The following is a 20,464-nucleotide window of genomic DNA, read 5'->3' on the forward strand; positions in this document are numbered from 1 at the left end:
CTGATTGGAATTGGACTCCAAGAACATCTGGAGGGCACATTGGTTAGATTGCTTTTTAGAGAGCCAGTGTGGTGTAGTGGTTAAGAGCGGTGGACTCGTAATCTGGTGAATCGGGTTCGATTCCCTGCTCCTCCACCTGCAGCTGCTGGGTGACCTTGGACTAGTCACACTTCTCTGAAGTCTCTCAGCCTCACTCAGCCTCACAGAGTGTTTGTTGTGGGGGAGGAAGGGAAAGGAGATTGTGAGCTGCTTTGAGACTCCTTAGGGTAGTGATAAAGCGGGATATCAAATCCAAATTCCTCTTCTCCTCTTCTTCTTTATGGGGCCTAAAACACAATATATTAATTAGTCCTGTGTATCCATCACATGGAGCTGCTGGAGGCGCTCTAAAGGGCTTCTCGGGGCTGCAGTGGAGGCAACTAACTCACCTGACCCTCATATTTTTTCTGGATTTTTAAAATCTCCTCTAGTAGAAACCACTCTCCAAAAGTAAGATATGAGAGCAAAATACCCCACTTTTTTTTGCATCCGTAGGGGGAGATGTCAGCCACGCCAGCATGTTTTGCTCACCTGACACATCTGCTGATGCCGCTGTCTGGAGGCAAGCTGGTTCTGTCTCTGGAGGTGAGCAATATACGCTTTCCATCTTGTTCCTGGGCGAAGGAGAGCGGCTCCCGTACAGATCTAGCTGCTCTCCCAGGGAAGGGACTGTGGCCGTCTTATCTTCTCCCTTTCCTCCTCCTTTTCAGGGTGGCTACAATCTCCAGTCCCTGGCAGAGGGAACCTGCGCAGTCCTCAAGGCTCTTTTAGGAGACCCCTGTCCTCTGCTGGAGTCTCCTCTTACCCCGTGTGCCAGGTAAGAGAGCGGGTGCATTGGGCCCCTTCCCAAGCATTGTGCCTGAGCGTTTCCTGATAGTTGCCTTCACTTTTCCCTCCCAACAGTGCCCTCTGCTCCATTTCCCAGACCCTTGCAGTTCACAGCAAGTACTGGAAGAACCTCCGGAGAACCAGTGAGTTCCGCAGCCTCTGCCTCTGTTTTGCCCTCTTTCTCAAGCAGCAAGCAGCAAACCTGGTCCTCTTTGGTTCTGCTCGCTTCCTGCCAGGGCTGGTCCTGCCTCAGACATCTTGATTTGGGGTGTCATGAAAAGGCAGCAAATGGTTAACTCTTTAATTTGTTTTATTATTACCAGGAAGTGGGGGGCAATAGCCCTTGTGGCAGTACATGCTGCTTGTGGCTCTTGGTGGCTCTGCCTCAATCAACAAAATATCCTGGGCCAGCCTGTCTTCTTAGCCCCACAGGCTACAGCTCCTTCCAGGAAGCAGAGGAACCCAAATCACCTACTTTCCCCTGCCTTCCCCCCTATAATGATTCAGGTACTGATGTGCCTCGGGAGAATGGAAGAGAGGCGGGCACAGTTTTTCCACCAGGCCACCCCTTGCCAGCAACCGAGATCCTGTCCAAGTCAGCGGCTGAACTGATGCTACCCCGGCCCCCTTCCTGCACTGGGCTGGTCTATGATGAGAAGATGACGGAGCATTACAACATGTGGGACAGGTAGGGATCAATTCCATGCATAGCTTTTAACTCAAGGCCAGATGTGGCTTGTGGTTCCTCTGCCACCATCCTGTGCTGCAGTTAGGCTTGAACAAAGCCTCCTGTGGGAGCCAGTGGAAAGGCCCCCCCGCAAGCCCCAGTACAGTTGCAGGGGGTTGGCTCTGGAAAGGGTTAACTACTGTCCTCTCAGCAGGAGCATCCCACACATACACCCATGCAATATGGGAGAACGATAATACTTACAGGGTTGCTGCCAAGGTTGCAGCTGCACTAGCAGTTGCCCAGAAAAGAAAGCTTCTATTGTGGGGGGAAACTCCCATTCACTCCCCCAAGAGCTTTTTTCCTATGTATGCAAATAAGGATGTGGGGAGGTGGCTCTTCCAGATCAGGACCACAGTGTAGGGATGAATGGGGTCTCAAGAGCCAGTGTGGTGGTGTGGTTAAGAGCGGTAGACTCGTAATCTGGTGAACCGGGTTCACGTCTCCGCTCTTCCACATGCAGCTGCTGGGTCACACTTCTTAGCCCCACTCACCTCACAGAGTGTTTGTTGTGGGGGAGGAAGGGAAAGGAGAATGTTAGCTGCTTTGAGACTCCTTAGGGTAGTGATAAAGCGGGATATGAAATCCAAACTCTTCCTCCTCTTCCTCCTCCTCCTCCTCCTCCTCCTCCTCCTCCTCTTCTTCTTCTTCTTCTTCTTCTTCTTCTTCTTCTTCTTCTTCTTCTTCTTCTTTTTCTTCTATCTATATCCCCCCCCCCCGCAAGGTGGCTATTTGTGGAGGGGGGAAGAGGGGAATTACATAGCTGGTCCTCGCCAGTGAAGTCCCCGCCATCTCTCCCATGAAGGTTGGGGGGCAGGTTCCCACACCCCCTTGTCCTCCACTTTCCTCCCAAGTCTTGGCGCCCGGCCTTCCCTTAGCGCTCCCTCTCTTCCATAGCCAGCATCCAGAGCTGCCTCAGAGAGTCTCCCGGATCTTCCAGCGCCACGGGGAGCTTCGCCTGACGGAAAGGTGCTGCCGGCTCCCGGCCCGGCTCGCCTCTGAAGAGGAGCTGCGGATGTGCCACAGGTGGAGATGCACCCCCAGATTGCAAGAGCCGTTGCAGCTTCTGGGAGTGGGTTAGGGTGGGTGTCCCAGAAAGGGCAGGCTAGTAACTTCTGAGGCTCCGCCCTCTTCCCGTGGGGAGGGTGCCGACTCTGTCTTGCGTCTCCTCTCTGCAGCCTGGCCTACGTGGAGACGGTGAAGTCGACGGCGGCCATGAAGCCCCGCGACCTGCATCGCCAGGGCGACCAGTACAATTCCATCTTCATCTGCGCCAGCTCCTATGAGTGCGCTCGGCTGGCGGCTGGTTCCGCGTTCAGTGCAGTAGAGGCTGTGCTCTCTGGGCAGGTGAGTGCTAGCAGCCTAGTGGGGCAGGGGGTGGCCAGTCATCTTGCTCCAGGTGCAGACCATCCTGGAGGCCTGAAGGCAGGACTGAGTGGTGGGGGACTCAGGGAAAGACCCTGGAGAGGAGGAGTCCTAGTGGGCACTGGGAAGGGAAGGACCTTCAGTTCTTGCAACTGCTTCATCAGGGCAAGACCTCCTAGAAAGAGTTGCTGAGACCACTAGGCTGGCGCTGTGGTTTGTTTCCTTCAATAAATAATTAACTTTTTAATTTATGTATTTTTTTTTAAAAAAAAGTATTTTCAATTTTACATAAGCATATACTGTAATCCCTTCTGATTTCCCTCCCCCCCACATTGTAGATCTTAATGTAATGATTTTCCCCTCTGCATCTCTATCAGAACTCTATTTTTATAAATCCTTTGTCAGTCCATAGTTCAAATTTTTACTACAAGTTTTCTGTCAATTCTACCAGTGTTTGTAATTGTTTACAATAGGTGTTCAAATAAATTATAAACTTTCCCCATTCTTTATTAAAGACCTCCTTGTGGTTTCTAATTCTTCCTGTAAGTTTTGCCCTCTTGGCATACTTCATCAGTTTTGTCTGCCATTCTTCTTTGGTCTGAGTGATACCATCTTTCCATTTCTGCACAGCTGTGGTTGCATACATAAATAGTTTTCTCTGGTCCTTCGGGATCTCTGGTCCTATAATACCTAAAAGAAAGGCTTCTGGTTTCTTAGGAACATTTCTTAGGAATTTTAAACATTTTCTTCAGTTCATTATATATCATTTACCAGAAGTCTTTTATCATCGTACATGGCCACCACATATGATAAAAAGTACCCTCTTTTTCTTTACATTTCCAGCACATTTTAGACTTTGATTTGTACATCTTAGCTAATTTGCTAGGAGTTAAATACCAACGATACATTGAAATATTGTTTCGTTGCTGACCTGTGCCTGACTCCAGCCCTGATACTATGGTACTGACCAAGTTCACTTTTTCCTCCTTTGGGGCATCAGGTCCAAAACGCTGTGGCCATTGTCCGGCCCCCTGGGCACCATGCTGAATCAGACACCGCCTGTGGCTTCTGCTTCTTCAACTCTGTGGCCTTGGCAGCACGATACGCACAGCGCCTTGCTGGACGGCCTATGAGGTACAGTGGCACCTGGCTAACCCCTAAGGGGCACAGAGCACCCAGAGAGGACTAGCCACTTGACAGCAGCATTGCTGTTGTGTGCTGAGAGGGGGCGGGGCTTGCTGGTGATGAGGTCAGGGATGTAGAAGAGCACCTGAGGCCAGTTCCAGATTCGCTCCATCAGTCTATCTGCATAGCCCCACAGAGCGCATCTTGTTCTACAAACTTCAGCAGGTTTAGCTGTTGTTATTTGTCCCCCACCAGGAGTCCTGGGAATTGTAGTGCTGGTGGCCTGGCAGCCTATTTGCAACTCAGTTTCTAGCATAGATGTAGCTGCTTGTCCAATTCTGATTCTTTTCCTCAGGGTGATGATACTAGACTGGGATGTTCACCATGGCAATGGGACACAGCACATGTTTGAAGATGATCCCAGGTAACGTATTTTGCTTCCCATCTCCCCTGTTCAAAGAAACTCTGGCACTAAATCTCTTCCAAGGTTGCAGATGCAGGTCTTTTCAATGGAGGCTGTGAATTGGGGCAAAAAGCCTTTATACTCTGCATCAAGAAACTCATCCACCTTATACATAGCTGGAATAAGCCATGTGGATCACATTTACTTATTAATTTAAATGTTTTAAATCCTGCCTTCCATTTTTTAAAAAAACATGCAAGGCAGTGTTAAAAACAGAGGCATCAAGTGACATAATAAATAAAAGGGTTTTTTTTAATTTATGATTTTTTATTGGAAATTTTATTTACAACATTACATAAACCCCCCACCTCCCAATACAGAAATCTACCCTCATTAAACGTGAACATAACATACAGTGAGCATAACATACAACAATACAAACAACCAAATAAAAGACTTCCTTTATCCTGTATCTGGCCTCCTTATTTACTTCTTATAAGCTGTTTCCTTAATGAATAATTATTAAGATTTTTCAAATTATAACTTAAATATCCACAAGGTCTCCTGCAGACATCAATCGAAACAAGTCCAGCTATGTATTTTAGGGCACTGTTTTGTGAAGTATTCTTCATTTCCCCCATGCTTTTTGAAACTCTTGTCTAGTGTGATCTCTAACTGCCTCTGTTAATCTAGCCAGTTCAATTTACTCTAACGGTTTGTCTTGCCATTCCTTTTTTGTTGGCACAGTTTCTTTTTTCCAGTTTTTAGCAATTATTTATTAGTTAAAAACTAATTGCTAATAACTCCTGCCAACCTAGCAGTTCGAAAGCACGTCAAAGTGCAAGTATATAAATAGGTACCACTCCAGCGGGAAGGTAAACGGTGTTTCCATGCGCTGCTCTGGTTTGCCAGAAGTGGCTTAGTCATGCTGGCCACATGAGCCGGAAGCTGTATGCCGGCTCCCTCGGCCAATAAAGCGAGATGAGCGCCGCAACCCCAGAGTTGGCCACGACTGGACCTAATGGTCAGGGGTCCCTTTACCTTTAATTGCTAATAAATAAAAGTTTTAAACAAGCAGCAACAGGCAAGAATAGCCTTTGTGCTTTTTCTTCCTGCTGAACAGAGTTTTGTCTTTTAAACAAACTTTAAAACTTCTGGTTAGAAGTGTATGTAGATTTATTTTGTTATGGTCAATAGACCAGAATAGCAAGGGAAAGGGCACGAGTCATCTGTGCAAGGTGGTAGAGGCCACAAGAAAAGGGATGGGAGGTGTGTAAGCCCCTTCGAGGCTAAGCTCAGTGGTGGGATCAGGAACGACTTACACTCCTATTCTGCCCTTGATCATCCAGTTGTGGTTGTGCAATTCCTAGGCATCCTGATTTGTATTTGGGGGGTGGGCAAGTGAAGCTGCAACGTCCCCTTTCTCTGATTGCTTCCCCTTCTTCCAAATTAGTGTCCTGTACGTCTCCCTCCATCGCTATGACAATGGAACTTTCTTCCCCACCTCCGAGGATGCAGACTATGATCGGGTGGGCCTGGGGCCTGGGGAGGGCTTCACCCTTAACGTGCCTTGGAACTGTCCCCGCATGGGGGACCCTGAATACCTGGCTGCCTTCCATCAGATAGTCATGCCTGTCAGCTATGAGGTAGGCAATGTTTGGGGCAGGGAATGAGGGTGGATTGGTGCCAGTCTCCACTTCCTGGAAGCCCAGGCACACTCTTGGGCTTGTGGCACAGATAGGGTTCAACACAGGAACATAGGAAGGGCTCATCCACACTTCAGCTTGTCCCTTGCCTAGAAAGCACAGATCTGAGCAGTTTTCCCCTTGTCCCACTCCTTTCCCAGGGAAAACCCGCTCTTTAGCTATAAAACCTGATTGCCGTTTGTTCCAATTGATCGCTAAAGAATGGCATTCCCCGGGGGAAAGCAGCAGGGGAAGAAGGAAGTGTGGATGAGCCTTGACTGACATCAGCTCTCCAGGGTTTCCAGCAAGAGTCTCTCCCAGCCCTATCCGAAGATGCCAGGGATTGCAAAGCCAATGCTCTAACCACTGAGCTATGGCCCTTCCTCAAGGAGCAGCCATGGCTTCTCCCAATGAATGGGTAGTTTGGGGAGGGTGCGACAATGCTGTTAAGAGGCTCCTAACCAGCACTGCTCCTTTATAAGTGCCAGAAAGAGAAAATGATCGGTGAACTAGTTAGTAGCGTGGATGTGCTTTCAGACTTGAAAATAAGTGCTAGACTGCAGCAATGGAAAATGGTTAATTGGTTAAGTGCAAGCAGTATTTGTGCTGGGCTGGACGTAGTCCTCACCATTGACAGTGCTGGCTGGGGCTGACGGGAGCTGGAGTCTTTGGAGGGCCATCCCTGTCCCAGGTAGATGGATATGCCCAATAGATCTGAGGAGTTAGAAAAGGGCTGAGGGAGCATCATTCTTCTGTATTGCATCTCTGGCCAGGGAGGAAGAGTGAGAAGTGGAGCTACAGGGAACAAGGCAGAGGGCCTTCTCGGTAGTGGCCACTCCCCACATGGAATGCCCTCCCATCGAATATTAAGATGTTAAAACATTTAGGAAACATCTGAAGGCAGCCCTGTATAGTGAAGCTGTTTAAGGTTTAATGTTTTTATATATGCTGGGAGCTGCCCAGAGTGGCTGGGGCAACCCAGTCAAATGGGCAGGGTACAAATATTTTATTTTTATTATTAAGGGGAATTAAGGGCCTCTTCCATTTGCAGTTCAATCCAGAGCTGGTCCTGGTTTCTGCTGGCTTTGACGCTGCTCGAGGGGACCCGCTGGGCGGATGCCTCGTGACTCCAGAATGCTACGCACATATGACCCATCTACTCCTGGGTCTGGCCGGAGGCAAGGTGGCAGTTGTCTTGGAGGTAGGACAGAGTGCATGCTTTTTACTTCTTAGGGAGCACGGCTTGTGAGCCATCTCCAGGGTCAGGAAACACCTGGTTATTCAGAAATGGGTGGAGTACTGCAGAAAAGTAAATGCGGGGCTGGCATCCATAGCAAACAATTCCGACAGAGTGGTGAAAATAAATAATATTTATTTTCGGAGCTGGACCCCTGCAGGGTGGTAAAAGCTGGGGAGAATGTTTCAGGTGGAAACAGGGAAATAGTTACCGTAATTTTCGCTCCATAACACGCAGTTTTTTCCTCCTAGAAATTAAGGGGAAATGTCTGTGTGTGTTATGTAGCATGGCGGGGGGATCTGCTGCAGTCGTGAGCTGTCCGTGGCTCGCTTTGAAAGAGCAAAGCGGGTGTAAGCGGCTCCTGTCCGGTTGGCTGCTTTAAAACAACCCTGTGCTCTCTGTCCCTCTCTCCTCCCCACTCAGCTCGCTAAATAGCAGCAAAGCTTTTTGAGCCAGGGAGGAGGGAGAGAAGCAGAGCGGGAGAGGAGAGGAGCCGCTTACACTCGTGTAAGCGGCTCCTGTCCGGTTGGCTGCTTTAAAACAACCCTGTGCTCTCTGTCCCTCTCTCTTCCCCGCTCAGCTCGCTAAATAGCAGCAAAGCTTTTCAGCGAGCCAAGCTGGGGAGGAGGGAGACAAGCAGAGCCTGCTTGTTTTAAAGGAGCAAAGCGGGAGAGGAGAGGAGCCTTCTCCCCTTATACCCCTCTCCTGCATTATTAGCAGCATCCTTCTCCACACACCCCACACGTGCTCCTTGTCCCTTGAGTGCTTTTCCTTCCCTCCCCACTTAAAACATGGTTACAAAGCACAGATCCACATGGATCCTCAGGATTTTTGCACTGGGTCACCCCAAATTCACCATCAGATCACATAGCATGTCCATGGCTACAGCCTGCACCAAAAACACACACACGCACCCACTGTTTCATGGGGCCGCAATGGCGCAAAAACGTGGTTACAAAGCATGGATCCACATGGATCCTCAGGATTTTTGCATTGGGCTACCCCAAACTCACCGTCAGATCACATGTCTGTGACCACAGCATGAACCACAAAAATCATGCATCCACTGTTTCGTTTAGAATATTTTTTTCTTGTTTTCCTCCTCTAAAAACTACGTGCGTGTTATGTCAGGTACGTGTTATAGAGCGAAAAATACGGTAAGTACATCTTCTCCATTTCAAGGCCTGGACATTTTGCGAAGGTGAAAGGGCTGCCAGGGTTGGCAGTGCAGCACAGTGACTCGAGTTTGACTCTCAGTGGATGGCTGCCACTCATAGCTGTGGGAAAAGCAGACTTCTGCACTTGGAGGCACCTGTGCTGTGGGGCAGGACTCTGCCCTGGGTTCAGCCTTGGCTGCTTTGACAGGGAAGAAGAGATGACAGCTGTGATGCAAACCTGAATGTCACCTTCAGAGGTCCTGCTAAGGCATTAGCAGTGGGCATTTTACTTGTAGTATAAACAGTCCTCATTTGCCCTCTGCCTTTTATAGCAAGTAGGGGCTCGTCCCCATGTCTAAAAAGCTCAGATCCAATCAATTTCTTCCTTGACCCGCTCCTTTCCCAGGGTAAACCCTCTCCTTAGCTTTAAATGGAGCAAACATCAATCCAGAGAAAACCCAAATTGCTAATGAGTAGGGTTTCCTTGGGGAAAGCAGTGGGTCAAATGTGAACGAGCCCTAAGTAATCAAAGCCAACATTTCTACACTTGCCCTCTCCGTAGTCTCTACTTAAAGGCCGCTGCTGTAGCCTAGTGGTTAAGCAGATGAACTGCAACTCAGGAAGCCTCTGGTTTGGAATCTTCCCCCTGCCATGAGCTCGTTAGGTGCTCTTGGGCAAGCTGTACCCTCTGAGCCTTACCCCATCTACAACCTGACTATAATGATTTCTGGCCTGCTTTAAAAGGTTTGTTGTGACAATTACCACAAGACAACATAGGTGCAAAGTCTGTTGTACCCTCGAGCATTGTGCATCGTACTTTTCCGTGTATTAGACGAGGTGTTTTTTTTACTCTAAAATAAAGTTTAAAATGGGGGGGGGTAGTCATCTGACACATGGAAAGTGCAGAGGGGGGGACGGGTGATTGGTTGCAGCTGCGAGCAGGATTTAGGGATTGGGTGGGTGAATGGTGTCTGCATCAAGGGCCTTGGCAATTTGGTGTGCGTTGCTTGCAATTGTTAGTGTTTGTCAGTTGCGTGAGTGATTTTCTGCACCCCTCCCTCAAAAAATAGCTGAACAACTCTGGTCAATCCTCTGGGCCATCTCCCCCCATTTTCTTTAATTTTAGTCCCCCAAAATAGGGGGCATCTTATAGACAGAAAAGCAAAGTTGGCCTTCTTTTCATTGTTGCTTCCTCACATTTCCCCCTCCATCATGGCACACAGCAGCCATCATCATTCACGGCACCACCTCCCCAGTGGACCCAGTGACAGTGGGTCATGAGGACTAGAAGCTTCTTTTTTGTATTTTGAATGCCAACAGAGGTTCTTTGTGATAGCAAGTTCCACATCTCCATCATGAACATGCAGGACTTGCCCAGCAAACTCGTACATGGTTGCATCTGGGGCGCAATTTCTCTGAAATTTCCCTTCCCCCTTTTCCAGGGCGGCTACAACCTAGAATCGATCTCGGAATCCATGACCATGTGCACACGCAGCCTCCTGGGGGATCCTCTTCCCCTTCTGGGACGCCTCAAGGCCCCCCACCCCAGTGCCCTGCAATCTTTGGCCAATGCAGCCACTGTGCACCGCAAGTACTGGGCAAGCCTGCGACTGGAAGGTGAATTGTCTCTCTCCTGTCCTCCTCTGTTCCTTGGTGGCGAATGCTCTGCATCAGAACTATTGCAATGTAGAGGGTAAGGGTGTGAGCTGGGGGCTGATAGGTCTGTGCTATGAATTCACAGAGTGGCCTTTACGCAAAGCTCTGTTTGTCAGCCTCATCACCCTGCCCCCCTCACCTCTCCTGTGGGTCGGGGAGTAACACTACTGGGTTGATGTAAACATTACTGCAGGGGTGGTGGACTCTGGATTCTGTCAACTTTGCATATCAAATGTTACCAGTTCCAACCCGCCAAGTTGGGTGTCTGCTGCAGATGAAAGGCAGCAACAGGGCACATCTCAACCTGCTGAGCAGCTTTAAAGGGCCTGGGGGCAACTGCCAGGAAAGTCCCAATACAGGGGGTGGAGATTGGGTTGTGACTCTCCCACATCGGTGCAGCCCAGTCTCTGCGTGGGCCATGTTTCAATACTCATTGCAAAAGAGGGCCAGGCAGAGAGGCTGCAGCTGAATAGGTCTACAGGGAAGCATAGAGGAGAGGCCTGAAGTTAAAAGTGCACAGGTAAGGCAGTGATCAGACCTGAGACTCCAAAGATATGGAGGGGAAGAAGGCTTTGTGGTGGAATAGTGCTGTGGCTATTCAAAAGAAAATGCCCTGGAATGCAGAAAGTGTGGGTCAAAGTCACTTTCTCCACAGAGCACATGCCTTGCCTTCTTGCATCATGTGGTGGAAGCCCCACATTTCCTTTGCTAAGCCACTTGTGGAAGATCACTGCAGCTGGTGCTCACGGCCTGCTCAGCCGCAGCCTCTCTTTATTTCCTCCTGAAACTTCAAGGTGCATGTTAGGCAAGCTTCAACCTTTCATCTGGGGGTAATCTCCGGTGATATCTGCCTCCTCTGCAAAAGCTACATAGGGAAGGAAGGAGAACAGCTTGTTGGGGGTGGATCTTTCAGGGCGATTGTGATGTCAGCAGCTCTTAATCTCAAGGTTGTGGGTTCGAGCCCCACGTTGGGCAAAAGATTCCTGCATTGCCGGGGGTTGAACTAGATGATCCTCACAATCCCTCCCAACTCTGCAGTTCTATGATCCTGCGCACCTAGCAACCAGCACAGCTCAGGAGGAGGGCAAAGAAGTCTCCTCCTGAGATGGCACTGAGGATTGGTAGAATGACTGCTGATGTCACAACATCCCCTTCTCTACATGACACTGCCAGGGGGGGTGAGCTTCAGAACAGGACCGGAGAGTGTGGGGGGAGAAGGCAGGGGCCTGAGGACAGGGGTGAGAAGCAGGTGCCCGGAGAAGGAAAGGCGAGGCAAAACAGGCCAGGAAGGGAAGCTGGAGTTGGCACTCTCCTATCTCTCTGGCTCCGTTTGGAACAATTGGACGGCAGCTCAGTGGTTGTGGGAAGAGGAGGAGCAACCTATCTCTTGTCTCCCCAGTGCCTGCTCCTCTGTGGGAGAAGCCCAGTACTCGAGCTGGGAAAGGAACTCCCATTCCAGATGAAGTCCCCCCAGAGGCCCCCCAGAAGCTGCTTCAGAGCCCCGGTGCTCAACCTGTGAATACCTTGAATGATGCCGTTTTGGCTCTGAGCTCCCTCCAGCTGGAAGACCGCCTTGCGGAGGAGGCAGAGACAGCTTCCAGTTCCCTCTCTCCCGATTCCAGTCCGCTGGGTGAAGAGGCTGGGCACAAGGTTGGGGCCTCCCCTGGAGAAGCTGAGCCAGCGGTGGATACCCAGAAGGAAGGCATGTCGACAGGGAGCTCCATGGGTGGAGCGGAGTCTCCTGGCAAAGAGGCAGAGGTAGGTGCCAGGCAGCTGTGCCAGTGCAAGCCATAGTGTGAGGGCTCACCCAGACTTGCGCTTGCCTTGCTGCTTTCCCCTGGGGAAACACACTGTTTACCTCTGAATCAGAGCAAAGCAATTGGGTTTTCTCTGGATTGGCGTTAGCTCCAATCTTTTAGTGCAAAGAGAGCAGGTTTTCTGGGGGAAAGGCAAACCCATGCCTAGAAAGCAAGAGACAAAGGGAAAACTGCTTGGGCCTGTACTTTTCTAGGCACGGGAGAAGCAGAAGTGTGAATGAGCCATGATTTGTGTTGTAAATCTGACTGGAGCTTTTAAAACTGGAACAGACATTTGAAGGTTTGTCAGGGACAAAGGAGGAGTGATCCTGGGCATTCCTGTAACAGCCAGGAGGGAACTCTGGGAATTGTAGCTCTGTGAGGGGAAACAGGAATCTCTTAGCAACCCCTAACAAAATCAGGCATCCTTGAATTCTGAGATCTGTAATTCATGAACAGTGCTAAGAGTTGTTAGTAAAGGTAAAGGGACCCCTGACGGTTAGGTCCAGTTGTGGCCGACTCTGGGGTTGCGCCGCTCATCTTGCTTTACTGGCCGAGGGAGCCGGTGTACAGCTTCCAGGTCATGTGGCCAGCATGATTAAGCCGCTTCTGGCAAACCAGGGCAGCGCACAGAAATGCCGTTTACCTTTCCACCAGAGCGGTACCTATTTATCTACTTGGACTTTGATGTGTTTTCGAACTGCTAGGTTGGCAGGAGCAGGGACCGAGCAACGGGAGCTCACCCCGTTTTGGGGATTCGAACCACAACCTTCTGATTGGCAAGCCCAAGGCTCTGCGGTTTAACCCACAGCGCCACCCTTATTCCCCTCAGAGCTACGTTTCTCAGAGTTCTCTGGAAAGAGGGACGGACTATTGAACCACTCTGGGAATTGTAGCTCTGTGAGGGGGAGTAGGGATCTCCTAGCAACTCTCAGCACCCATTAACAACTACATCTCCCAGAATTCTTTGGGGGAAGCCATGACTTTTTGTAGTGCTGTCCCTGAGATCTAAATGTATGCTGCGACAGTGGCCTGTGCTCAGTTGAATCTTGCTGTACCTGCCACACACTCTTCTCTAGATCAGTAGCTTTTCTGGACTACCCACTTTTTTTCTTTAGGGAATAATTTCTCCATTGGCTTGTTTGTCACTTGGCTCCTGCACAGTGAAAAGGATTCTGGGGTACCAGCCCTGCTTGTACGCAGAATGCACCCAGAAATCACCCAACCATCCTCCATGGCTTCAAATTGGAGGGAGAAGATGGATAGTGCTGGGAAAGCTTATTCTGGGAACTTGTCCTATGTCATATTCCATTAAGGCTATAAAGCAAGCATCCACAACCTTCGGCCCTCCAGATGTTTTGGACTACAATTCCCATCATCCCTGATCACTGGTCCTGTTAGCTAGGGCTCATGGGAGTTGAAGGCCAAAACATCTGGAGGGCCACAGGTTGGGGATGCCTGCTATAAAGAGTCCTGTTTTGGGGTGAGGTGGTGTGGAATCACTACTCTAAATCATGGGTAGGCAAACAAAGTTTGCTGACCCCTGCTCTAAATCTTTCTGGTATTTTTGGCCCTGGACCTCAGCCTGTGGCATGATGCCCACTCAACTTTTTCCCAAATCCCTGTCTTCTTTCTCCTCCCCCTGAAACAGCATTTCTTTTCTAAATAAGAAAACACAACAGAGAGGGGGGCTAAGCTGCTCCCACACAAGCCTTTTCCTCCAAAAGGAGGGCAGGGGGCTGGTTGCGCTCTCCTCCCACTTCACTGCTTGTGTTTCTGCGTACTGGAGGCTCCTTTATTCTAGAACTGTGGCGTTGCCCGTGGTGTGCTTGGAATGGAAAATCGCAGGGTTTCAGGTCTCTCTGATATCTGAAGCAAGACTTGACCCTAAATCTCTCTTCTCTTTCCTCCATCTCCCCTCCTTCAACCAGGTAAGCCCACCGGCTGTCCCCCCAATGCTAGCGGAGGTTATTCTGCTTGACGAAGCTGCAGGTGGCTGCTCCTCCTCCTGTGACCCGCTTGAAGAAGACCTGGCAGATGAAGTGAGTTTGGGGAGAGATGGGAGGGTACCTGGGATTGGATTTTCTGGGCTTGGCCAGGGTTGAGGTTGGGTGCCAGGATGCAGAGATGATATCTCTCTCTCTTTCTAGGGGCTGTTTTATGCTGTGACTCCCTTGCCATGGTGCCCCCACCTCGACTCGGTGCTCCCTGTGCCTTCCCTTGGCTTGAATGTACTGGAGCCCTGTGCAGAATGTGGCAGCGTGGCGGAGAATTGGGTCTGTCTGATTTGCTACAAGGTAAGGTGGGCAAAAGGACGCAGGTGGCGCTGTGGGTTAAAGCCTCAGCACCTAGGACTTGCCGATCAAAAGGTCGGCGGTTCGAATCCCTGCAGCGGGGTGCGCTCCCGCTGCTCGGTCCCAGCGCCTGCCAACCTAGCAGTTCGAAAGCACCTCCGGGTGCAAGTAGATAAATAGGGACCGCTTACCAGCGGGAAGGTAAACGGCGTTTCCGTGTGCGGCTCTGGCTCGCCAGAGCAGCGATGTCACGCTGGCCACGTGACCCGGAAGTGTCTCCGGACAGCGCTGGCCCCTGGCCTCTTAAGTGAGATGGGCGCACAACCCCAGAGTCTGTCAAGACTGGCCCGTACGGGCAGGGGTACCTTTACCTTTACCTTTAAGGTGGGCAAGCAGGGGTGGGGGGCTTAAGTAAACTGGGAATGACCCCCACCATCCATAAAGTGAATTTAACAGTACCTGGTTTTTAGGTTTTTGTTTTTTTAAGGGTTGTGTTTTAGTTGGTTTAACAGCTAACAGATAAGCTATCACTACTGGAGCTTCGGTAATGGGGCAACCTCAAATGATGGCATTCTGGAGGGGGGATTAGAGTGAGTTTTATTAATGACTCAGTGGGGTTTTGAACCTGTATCTCCCCAGTCCTAGCCCAGTGCTCTTAATTGCCACACTATGCTGTCTTTTTTGTACCCCAGTTACATTTTCGTTGGGAAAGATTGTTTTTTCCCCCTTTCCCTCCTTGCTGTGGGGTTCACTGTATTTGTTGTATGCAAGGAGATTTCTCTCCATGTTGTATTGTCCTTAAACACGTTGAGGCGCTGTGCAGACTGCCTTCTGCCGCCTGCTGACTTGCCCCCTTGAGTTCTCTGAGGTGATCCACTCCACAGTACAGTGGTACCTCTGCTTACGTACTTAATTCGTTCTGGAGGTCCATTCTTAACCTGAAACTGTTCTTAACCTGAAGCACCACTTTAGCTAATGGGGCCTCCTGCTGCTACCGCGCTGCTGGAGCACGATTTCTGTTCTCATCCTGAAGCAAATTTCTTAACCTGAGGTACTATTTCTAGGTTAGCAGAGTCTGTAACCTGAAGCGTATGTAACCCGAGGTACCACTGTATCTGCTTTCTGTCTTCCTCCTCTGCTTCTGATACTTGCCAGATGGGGTGCTGATGTGTGGTCCGTCCTCTCTAAGAGCAGAAGAGTTGAGCTTCAGATAGCTGTCCTTGGTTTATTCATTTTCAAATGAGTCTATTTGGTCCATTCCCAAGGTTAGTCTTGTCTTTTGGAGCCGTTTCCACCATCATCTAAGCCTGCCTTCTTCCACCCTATTCAGGTTTGCTGTGGCCGCTACATTAAGCAACATATGGTAGCTCACAACTCAGAGTCTGGGCATCCGCTGGTTCTTAGCTTTGCGGACCTCTCTGTCTGGTGCTATGGATGCCAAGCCTATGTCCACCACCCGGTGAGTTGTGTCATGCTTTGGTCCTTTTCCCACCCTTTCCTTTCCCAGGGGTTTGCCCTTCAGCTTGGAAATACCAAACCAGTGTGATGAGATGCACATTTGCTTGGGGAACGGACACCCCCACCCCCATCAGTCCTGTCATTCAACACAAATGATACATAGCCATCTGAGCTGCAGTGCTTGGTGGAACATCAGTTGGGGTTGCAAATCATTACTTGAGGCTTGGGAGGTGGTGTGAAGAGCTTTCCACCCCTCTCGGGGAGCCCCAAGATAATCTGGTGGCTGTTGCTTTTAAGGGGTTCCAGCCCCAGTGCACTTGGAGTGACATAATCTGGTTTGCCGCTGAACTAGTTTACTTGGGTACTGAATTCATTATGTGCATTATGCTTTCCCCCACTGAGATACAAAAGTAAGCTTTTGGCAGCTTTTGAACAGGAACAGCCAGTGCTTTTTTTCTAAAAAAATGTTTAGGGGTACTCTCATTTTGACTCAAGAAAAATCACCATTTTATAGTTCAAATCAGAAAAAATAAATACAGTAAATGGACAAAAGTACAAAGATTCATAAAATGTTTAGGGGTATGTGTACTCTTGCGTACTCCCAGAGAAAAAGAACTGGGAACAGCAAATAAGGGCTTTGTTTCACCCTAGCTCTTTTTAAGAAAAAAGTTTGATTGACAGTGGCATTAAAGAAGAGTGTGGGTGGAATGTTCCATTATTATTGACAAGAGATTGTTCTCTGATGGGGCCAACTTCTTCCATTAACAGAGAATCCAGAGGGATTTCTCTCTCACCTGGGGCTATTCCGTTCCATTATGCTGAGAGCAGAGCAAATTTGCTCTTTGCAGAGAGGATTCTGTGAACTGCTTGGAATGTGTTTCTGCTGGCAGCACTGAAGTTTTTTTTGCCTCGCTGTCTGCTATGGTGGAATTTTATGTACGTAATTAATGATGTAGTTAATCACTTTATCATGACATTAACCCACACCACTGATTTCAACACAGAGGCCATTCATTTCAGTGCAAAGGAAACCAGTGCAAATGGGGTAAAAATGTCATCATTTGCAGACTGAAAACAGCTACAGTGAATGCCAATCATATTCACTCGATTGATTTTCTTTCCGGACCTGGGATGAATAAGCAAACACTGGTCGTTTCTGTTCTTGTGCCCACTGGAAATTTCCAACATCCCTGTAGGAGGGAGAGTGCAAAGTCCCACCCAGTAAGAAGCTACACTCCTTCAAAGGAATTATTTTCCCTTCATGAGAAATGAAACAAAACAGCAGCCATGCTTCTTCAGGAAAACAGCATGGTGGAAAGTAGTATTTTGAAAGCACACAACTTCTCTTTTCCAGCCCCATCTCCTGAATAATCCTAGGAATAATCCTAGGCTTCTGCTTCGGAATAATGGCAGCTGATGCGTCCAAAAAGTGGGAGGGGCTCCAAGTGCCAAGCCCCTCCCACTGCACCTGCCCTCTCTCCAGCTGTGCTGCTAGGAATGTCACTGATTGGCCAGAATAGTTAAATGGAGCCCTCGTGTTCAGCAGCAGCGCCCCTCTCGAATACCAGGGCAGGTATGATGAGAGCTGGATTCCAGCAACATCTGGAAGAGCACAGGCTCCTCTTTCCTTGACTACGGCAGGTGCAGCCCCTGTGTTACCTTCCTGACATTTTGGATCGCAACTCCCATCATTTGGAAGGCACTCTCTATGGCTACCCCTAGACTAGGTAGTGAGTCCTATAGCTCCTAATGGGACTATTTTCTGGGTTGACTTCAACCGAGACATTATGCGAGCAGAACAACTTAGTGCTCACACAACAGAAATCTTCCAGGGCCCTGGCTCCACATTCCCCTATTTTGGGGATTTGCGCTTCCTTCCGCTAGTGGGGGGTGACTGCCCACCCAGGTGCAATGGTAGAATCCAGTGCAGAGGAACCCACCAGCAATGCTCTTTGTGCCTGAGGTTTTCTTGAATTGTAGTCTGATTTGACACTATTTTGTGTGTTTATTATTATTATTATTAGTATTGTTCCTTTGGGCTTCTCCCCTCTCCCAGATTCTCTTTGAAGCCAAGAGCCAGGCTCACCGGCTGAAGTTTGGCGTGGACATGGCAGTACCTTCCTAAAGCAACTCCCTTTGTAAGGAGCAGCTAATACAAAATGCAGCACAATCTACCATCGTTTGACCTCACTGAACTGAACCTGATGCTTCAAGGGCTCTTGATGTGCCAAATAATAGTCAGCAATCATCAATGCAATACCACCAGCAGCCACGAATCAAACACCAGCCACCTCATTGCTTCCACAAGGACAAAGAATGTTCCTTTCTGGTGTATTCCACGATTGGGTCCATTTCAAATCAACCTTGGGAATTTCTTCACTTCTGGGCAGAGGTGACCTGCTTTCCCTGTTGCTGAAGAAGCGCATGTTTTTCTAGGAAAGGTGGGGGGCAGGCATTTATCTCTGCTCACATTTCCAGAGTCTGATTGCACAACACACCCATTCCATCCTGTCTCAAATTGCCACATATTTTTTTCCAAATCACCCTCTCTCCTCCATACTAAAGTTGCTTTATGCTAGGTTGGAGGGAAACCATGCTGAACTGAGAAAGGAGGGATGATAATAATAATAATGATGATGATGATAATTTATTATTTATATCCCTCCCATCTGGCTAGGTTTCCTCAGCCACTCTAGAGGGATGTATTCCTCTTATCTCCTCTCCCCTCTGCCTGCCCCCATTAATCAAGAACGTTTCTGCAACTAGTTGAGACAAAACCATGTTTTGGGCAAGCGGAATCCTGTGGCTAGGAGAGGTTCATCTCCAGAAGGCTTGAAATATAAACGGCTGGAGGTCCAAGTTCCTCTAAACTGGGTGACATCCCGCAATTATATACATATATATATATTTGATGAGAGTCTTTGGTTTGCTTGTTCCAAGGTTCTACAGTATTTGGTGCTGCATGTAGCAGAGAACATGCAAGACGCTTGAGAGGATGGCCTAAGGGGTCTTTCTCTCTAGATTATAGAGACAGGAGCATGGGATCTGAAAGGCTCTTGTCTGATGCCATGAAGGCTATCTTATCATTCTTCTAAGGCCAGATTCTCACATTCTTCCCATTCCTGCCCCATCACTGTATGTGGACTCAAAATTGTGTGTGTGTGTTCCCCCCCCTCTCTCTCTCTCTCTGTGTGTGTGTGTGTGTGTGTGTTGCAGCTCATCTGTGAAGGTGGGTGTGAAATGGGGCCATTTAAAACTCTGCTTTCAGCATGCCAGAGCTACATTATTCACACACTGTTTCCTGCAGTATTTGGGCATCCTGCAGTTCTGCTGCAAAAGGAGAATGTGAGAATTGGGACTTGATTACTGTGTTTGTGGGAAATGTTTGCTGGGCTGTCTTAAGCAAGGAGCATGGCCAGTCCTTCCAAAGGGCAACTGAGAGCTGTATCCTGGGCAATGAGTGGCAGGGGTGGGCAAATGGAAAAGGCTTTGGCAACCCTGTCTGGCTCAAAGTGGTTCAGAGGAGCACCTTCTTTACTGGATTCCGGGCAACCACAGATTGCCCCGCACCTTGAACTAATAAAAAACCCGAATGGGGTCAGGGTCAAGGCGACACATAACTCTGTCCATCAAAAAAGAGGTTTGAGAAAAGATGGGTTGAAAAGGGCTTATGGGGAGGGTGGTGGTGGGGTGTCAGTTTTATCAGGGCCGGCCCTGGTAAGCTGGGGGCAGGGGGGTGGCTATAGGGCAAAGATGGGGAACCTGTCATCCTCCAGATGTTATTGGGCTTCAGCTCCCATCCTCCCTGACCACATGGGCCATGCTGGTTGGGACTGGGGAGTTCAACACCTGGAGGGTCACAGTTCCTCCCTATTCCTTGCTAAAGGGGCTGAACTCATACCATGATATAAAGGGGGGGGGGTTCACTGAACCTTTAGAAGTGGGAAGTTAGCTACATTATAGCCTAAAAAAATCCTTTGCATATGATTACTTCCTTTGCCATTGTTTCTCTGCTCAATTTTATAATCTTTCTAATTATTCAAATAAAGTGTTTCTGTGAATGGAGTGGCTGTGTTTAGATCTGGGGAGCGGGGACAGATTGCTTGGTCCAATGTTAAGCCATTTAAATTGTGATCCCATGACTATGCCCTCCTCGTGGGCTGCCACTGGGGCCATGCCTCTGCTCTGCCCACTGGCTGCTAGTGCCCTCTCTGCTTCCTCGTGACGTATACCCTCGTGACATGTATACCCTTGGGGAGGCTTTGCACACCTGATGACTTGCCAGAGCCTCTGTGTGTAATAGAAACTCATTCTCTTCCATTTCTGACACATCCCCCCTTGGCCATCCATCAGAACTGTGTGCAGGATGCAGCTGGGGCTGAGGCTGGGGGAGGGGGTGTTTTGCCAGATGTGTGGGTTTGTCATTCTGCTTCTAAATTTGTATTTATCCCAGTCTGTTCCAGAGATTCAGGCAAGTTTCCTCCACCTCCTTATCCCTGTCCAGCAAATGCCAGTTCATTGGATGCAGCCTTTGAGTAAGCCACGGCAGTTTACAAAAGATACTTGGTTTCACACATAAAAAGGTAAAGGGACCCCCCCTGACTATTAGGTCCAGTCTTGGCCGACTCTGGGGTTGCGGCGCTCATCTCACTTTATTGGCTGAGGGAGCTGGCATACAGCTTCCAGGTCATGTG

The 20,464-nt window shown here is 49.2% G+C and overlaps 1 protein-coding gene across 1 annotated transcript in view; it reads left to right on the forward strand.

Annotated features, from left to right (window-relative positions):
- HDAC6 (histone deacetylase 6) overlaps positions 1-19,835 on the forward strand; it is a 36,501-nt gene extending 16,666 nt beyond the window's left edge. The window contains exons 14-29 of the mRNA XM_079959992.1: positions 535-624; positions 750-856; positions 943-1,010; positions 1,375-1,555; positions 2,492-2,620; positions 2,773-2,941; positions 3,960-4,093; positions 4,440-4,508; positions 5,941-6,133; positions 7,224-7,373; positions 10,009-10,183; positions 11,622-11,980; positions 13,950-14,060; positions 14,169-14,315; positions 15,643-15,771; positions 17,827-19,835. Coding sequence (XP_079816118.1) covers positions 535-624; positions 750-856; positions 943-1,010; positions 1,375-1,555; positions 2,492-2,620; positions 2,773-2,941; positions 3,960-4,093; positions 4,440-4,508; positions 5,941-6,133; positions 7,224-7,373; positions 10,009-10,183; positions 11,622-11,980; positions 13,950-14,060; positions 14,169-14,315; positions 15,643-15,771; positions 17,827-17,895 — 2,280 coding nt within the window. The 3' untranslated portion in view covers positions 17,896-19,835. The remainder of the gene's footprint in view (positions 1-534; positions 625-749; positions 857-942; positions 1,011-1,374; positions 1,556-2,491; positions 2,621-2,772; positions 2,942-3,959; positions 4,094-4,439; positions 4,509-5,940; positions 6,134-7,223; positions 7,374-10,008; positions 10,184-11,621; positions 11,981-13,949; positions 14,061-14,168; positions 14,316-15,642; positions 15,772-17,826) is intronic.
- The last annotated feature ends 629 nt before the right edge of the window (positions 19,836-20,464 follow it).

The sequence above is a fragment of the Podarcis cretensis genome (assembly GCF_951804945.1).
Source record: "Podarcis cretensis genome assembly, chromosome: 17".
In the NCBI taxonomy this organism is placed as follows: domain Eukaryota; kingdom Metazoa; phylum Chordata; class Lepidosauria; order Squamata; family Lacertidae; genus Podarcis; species Podarcis cretensis.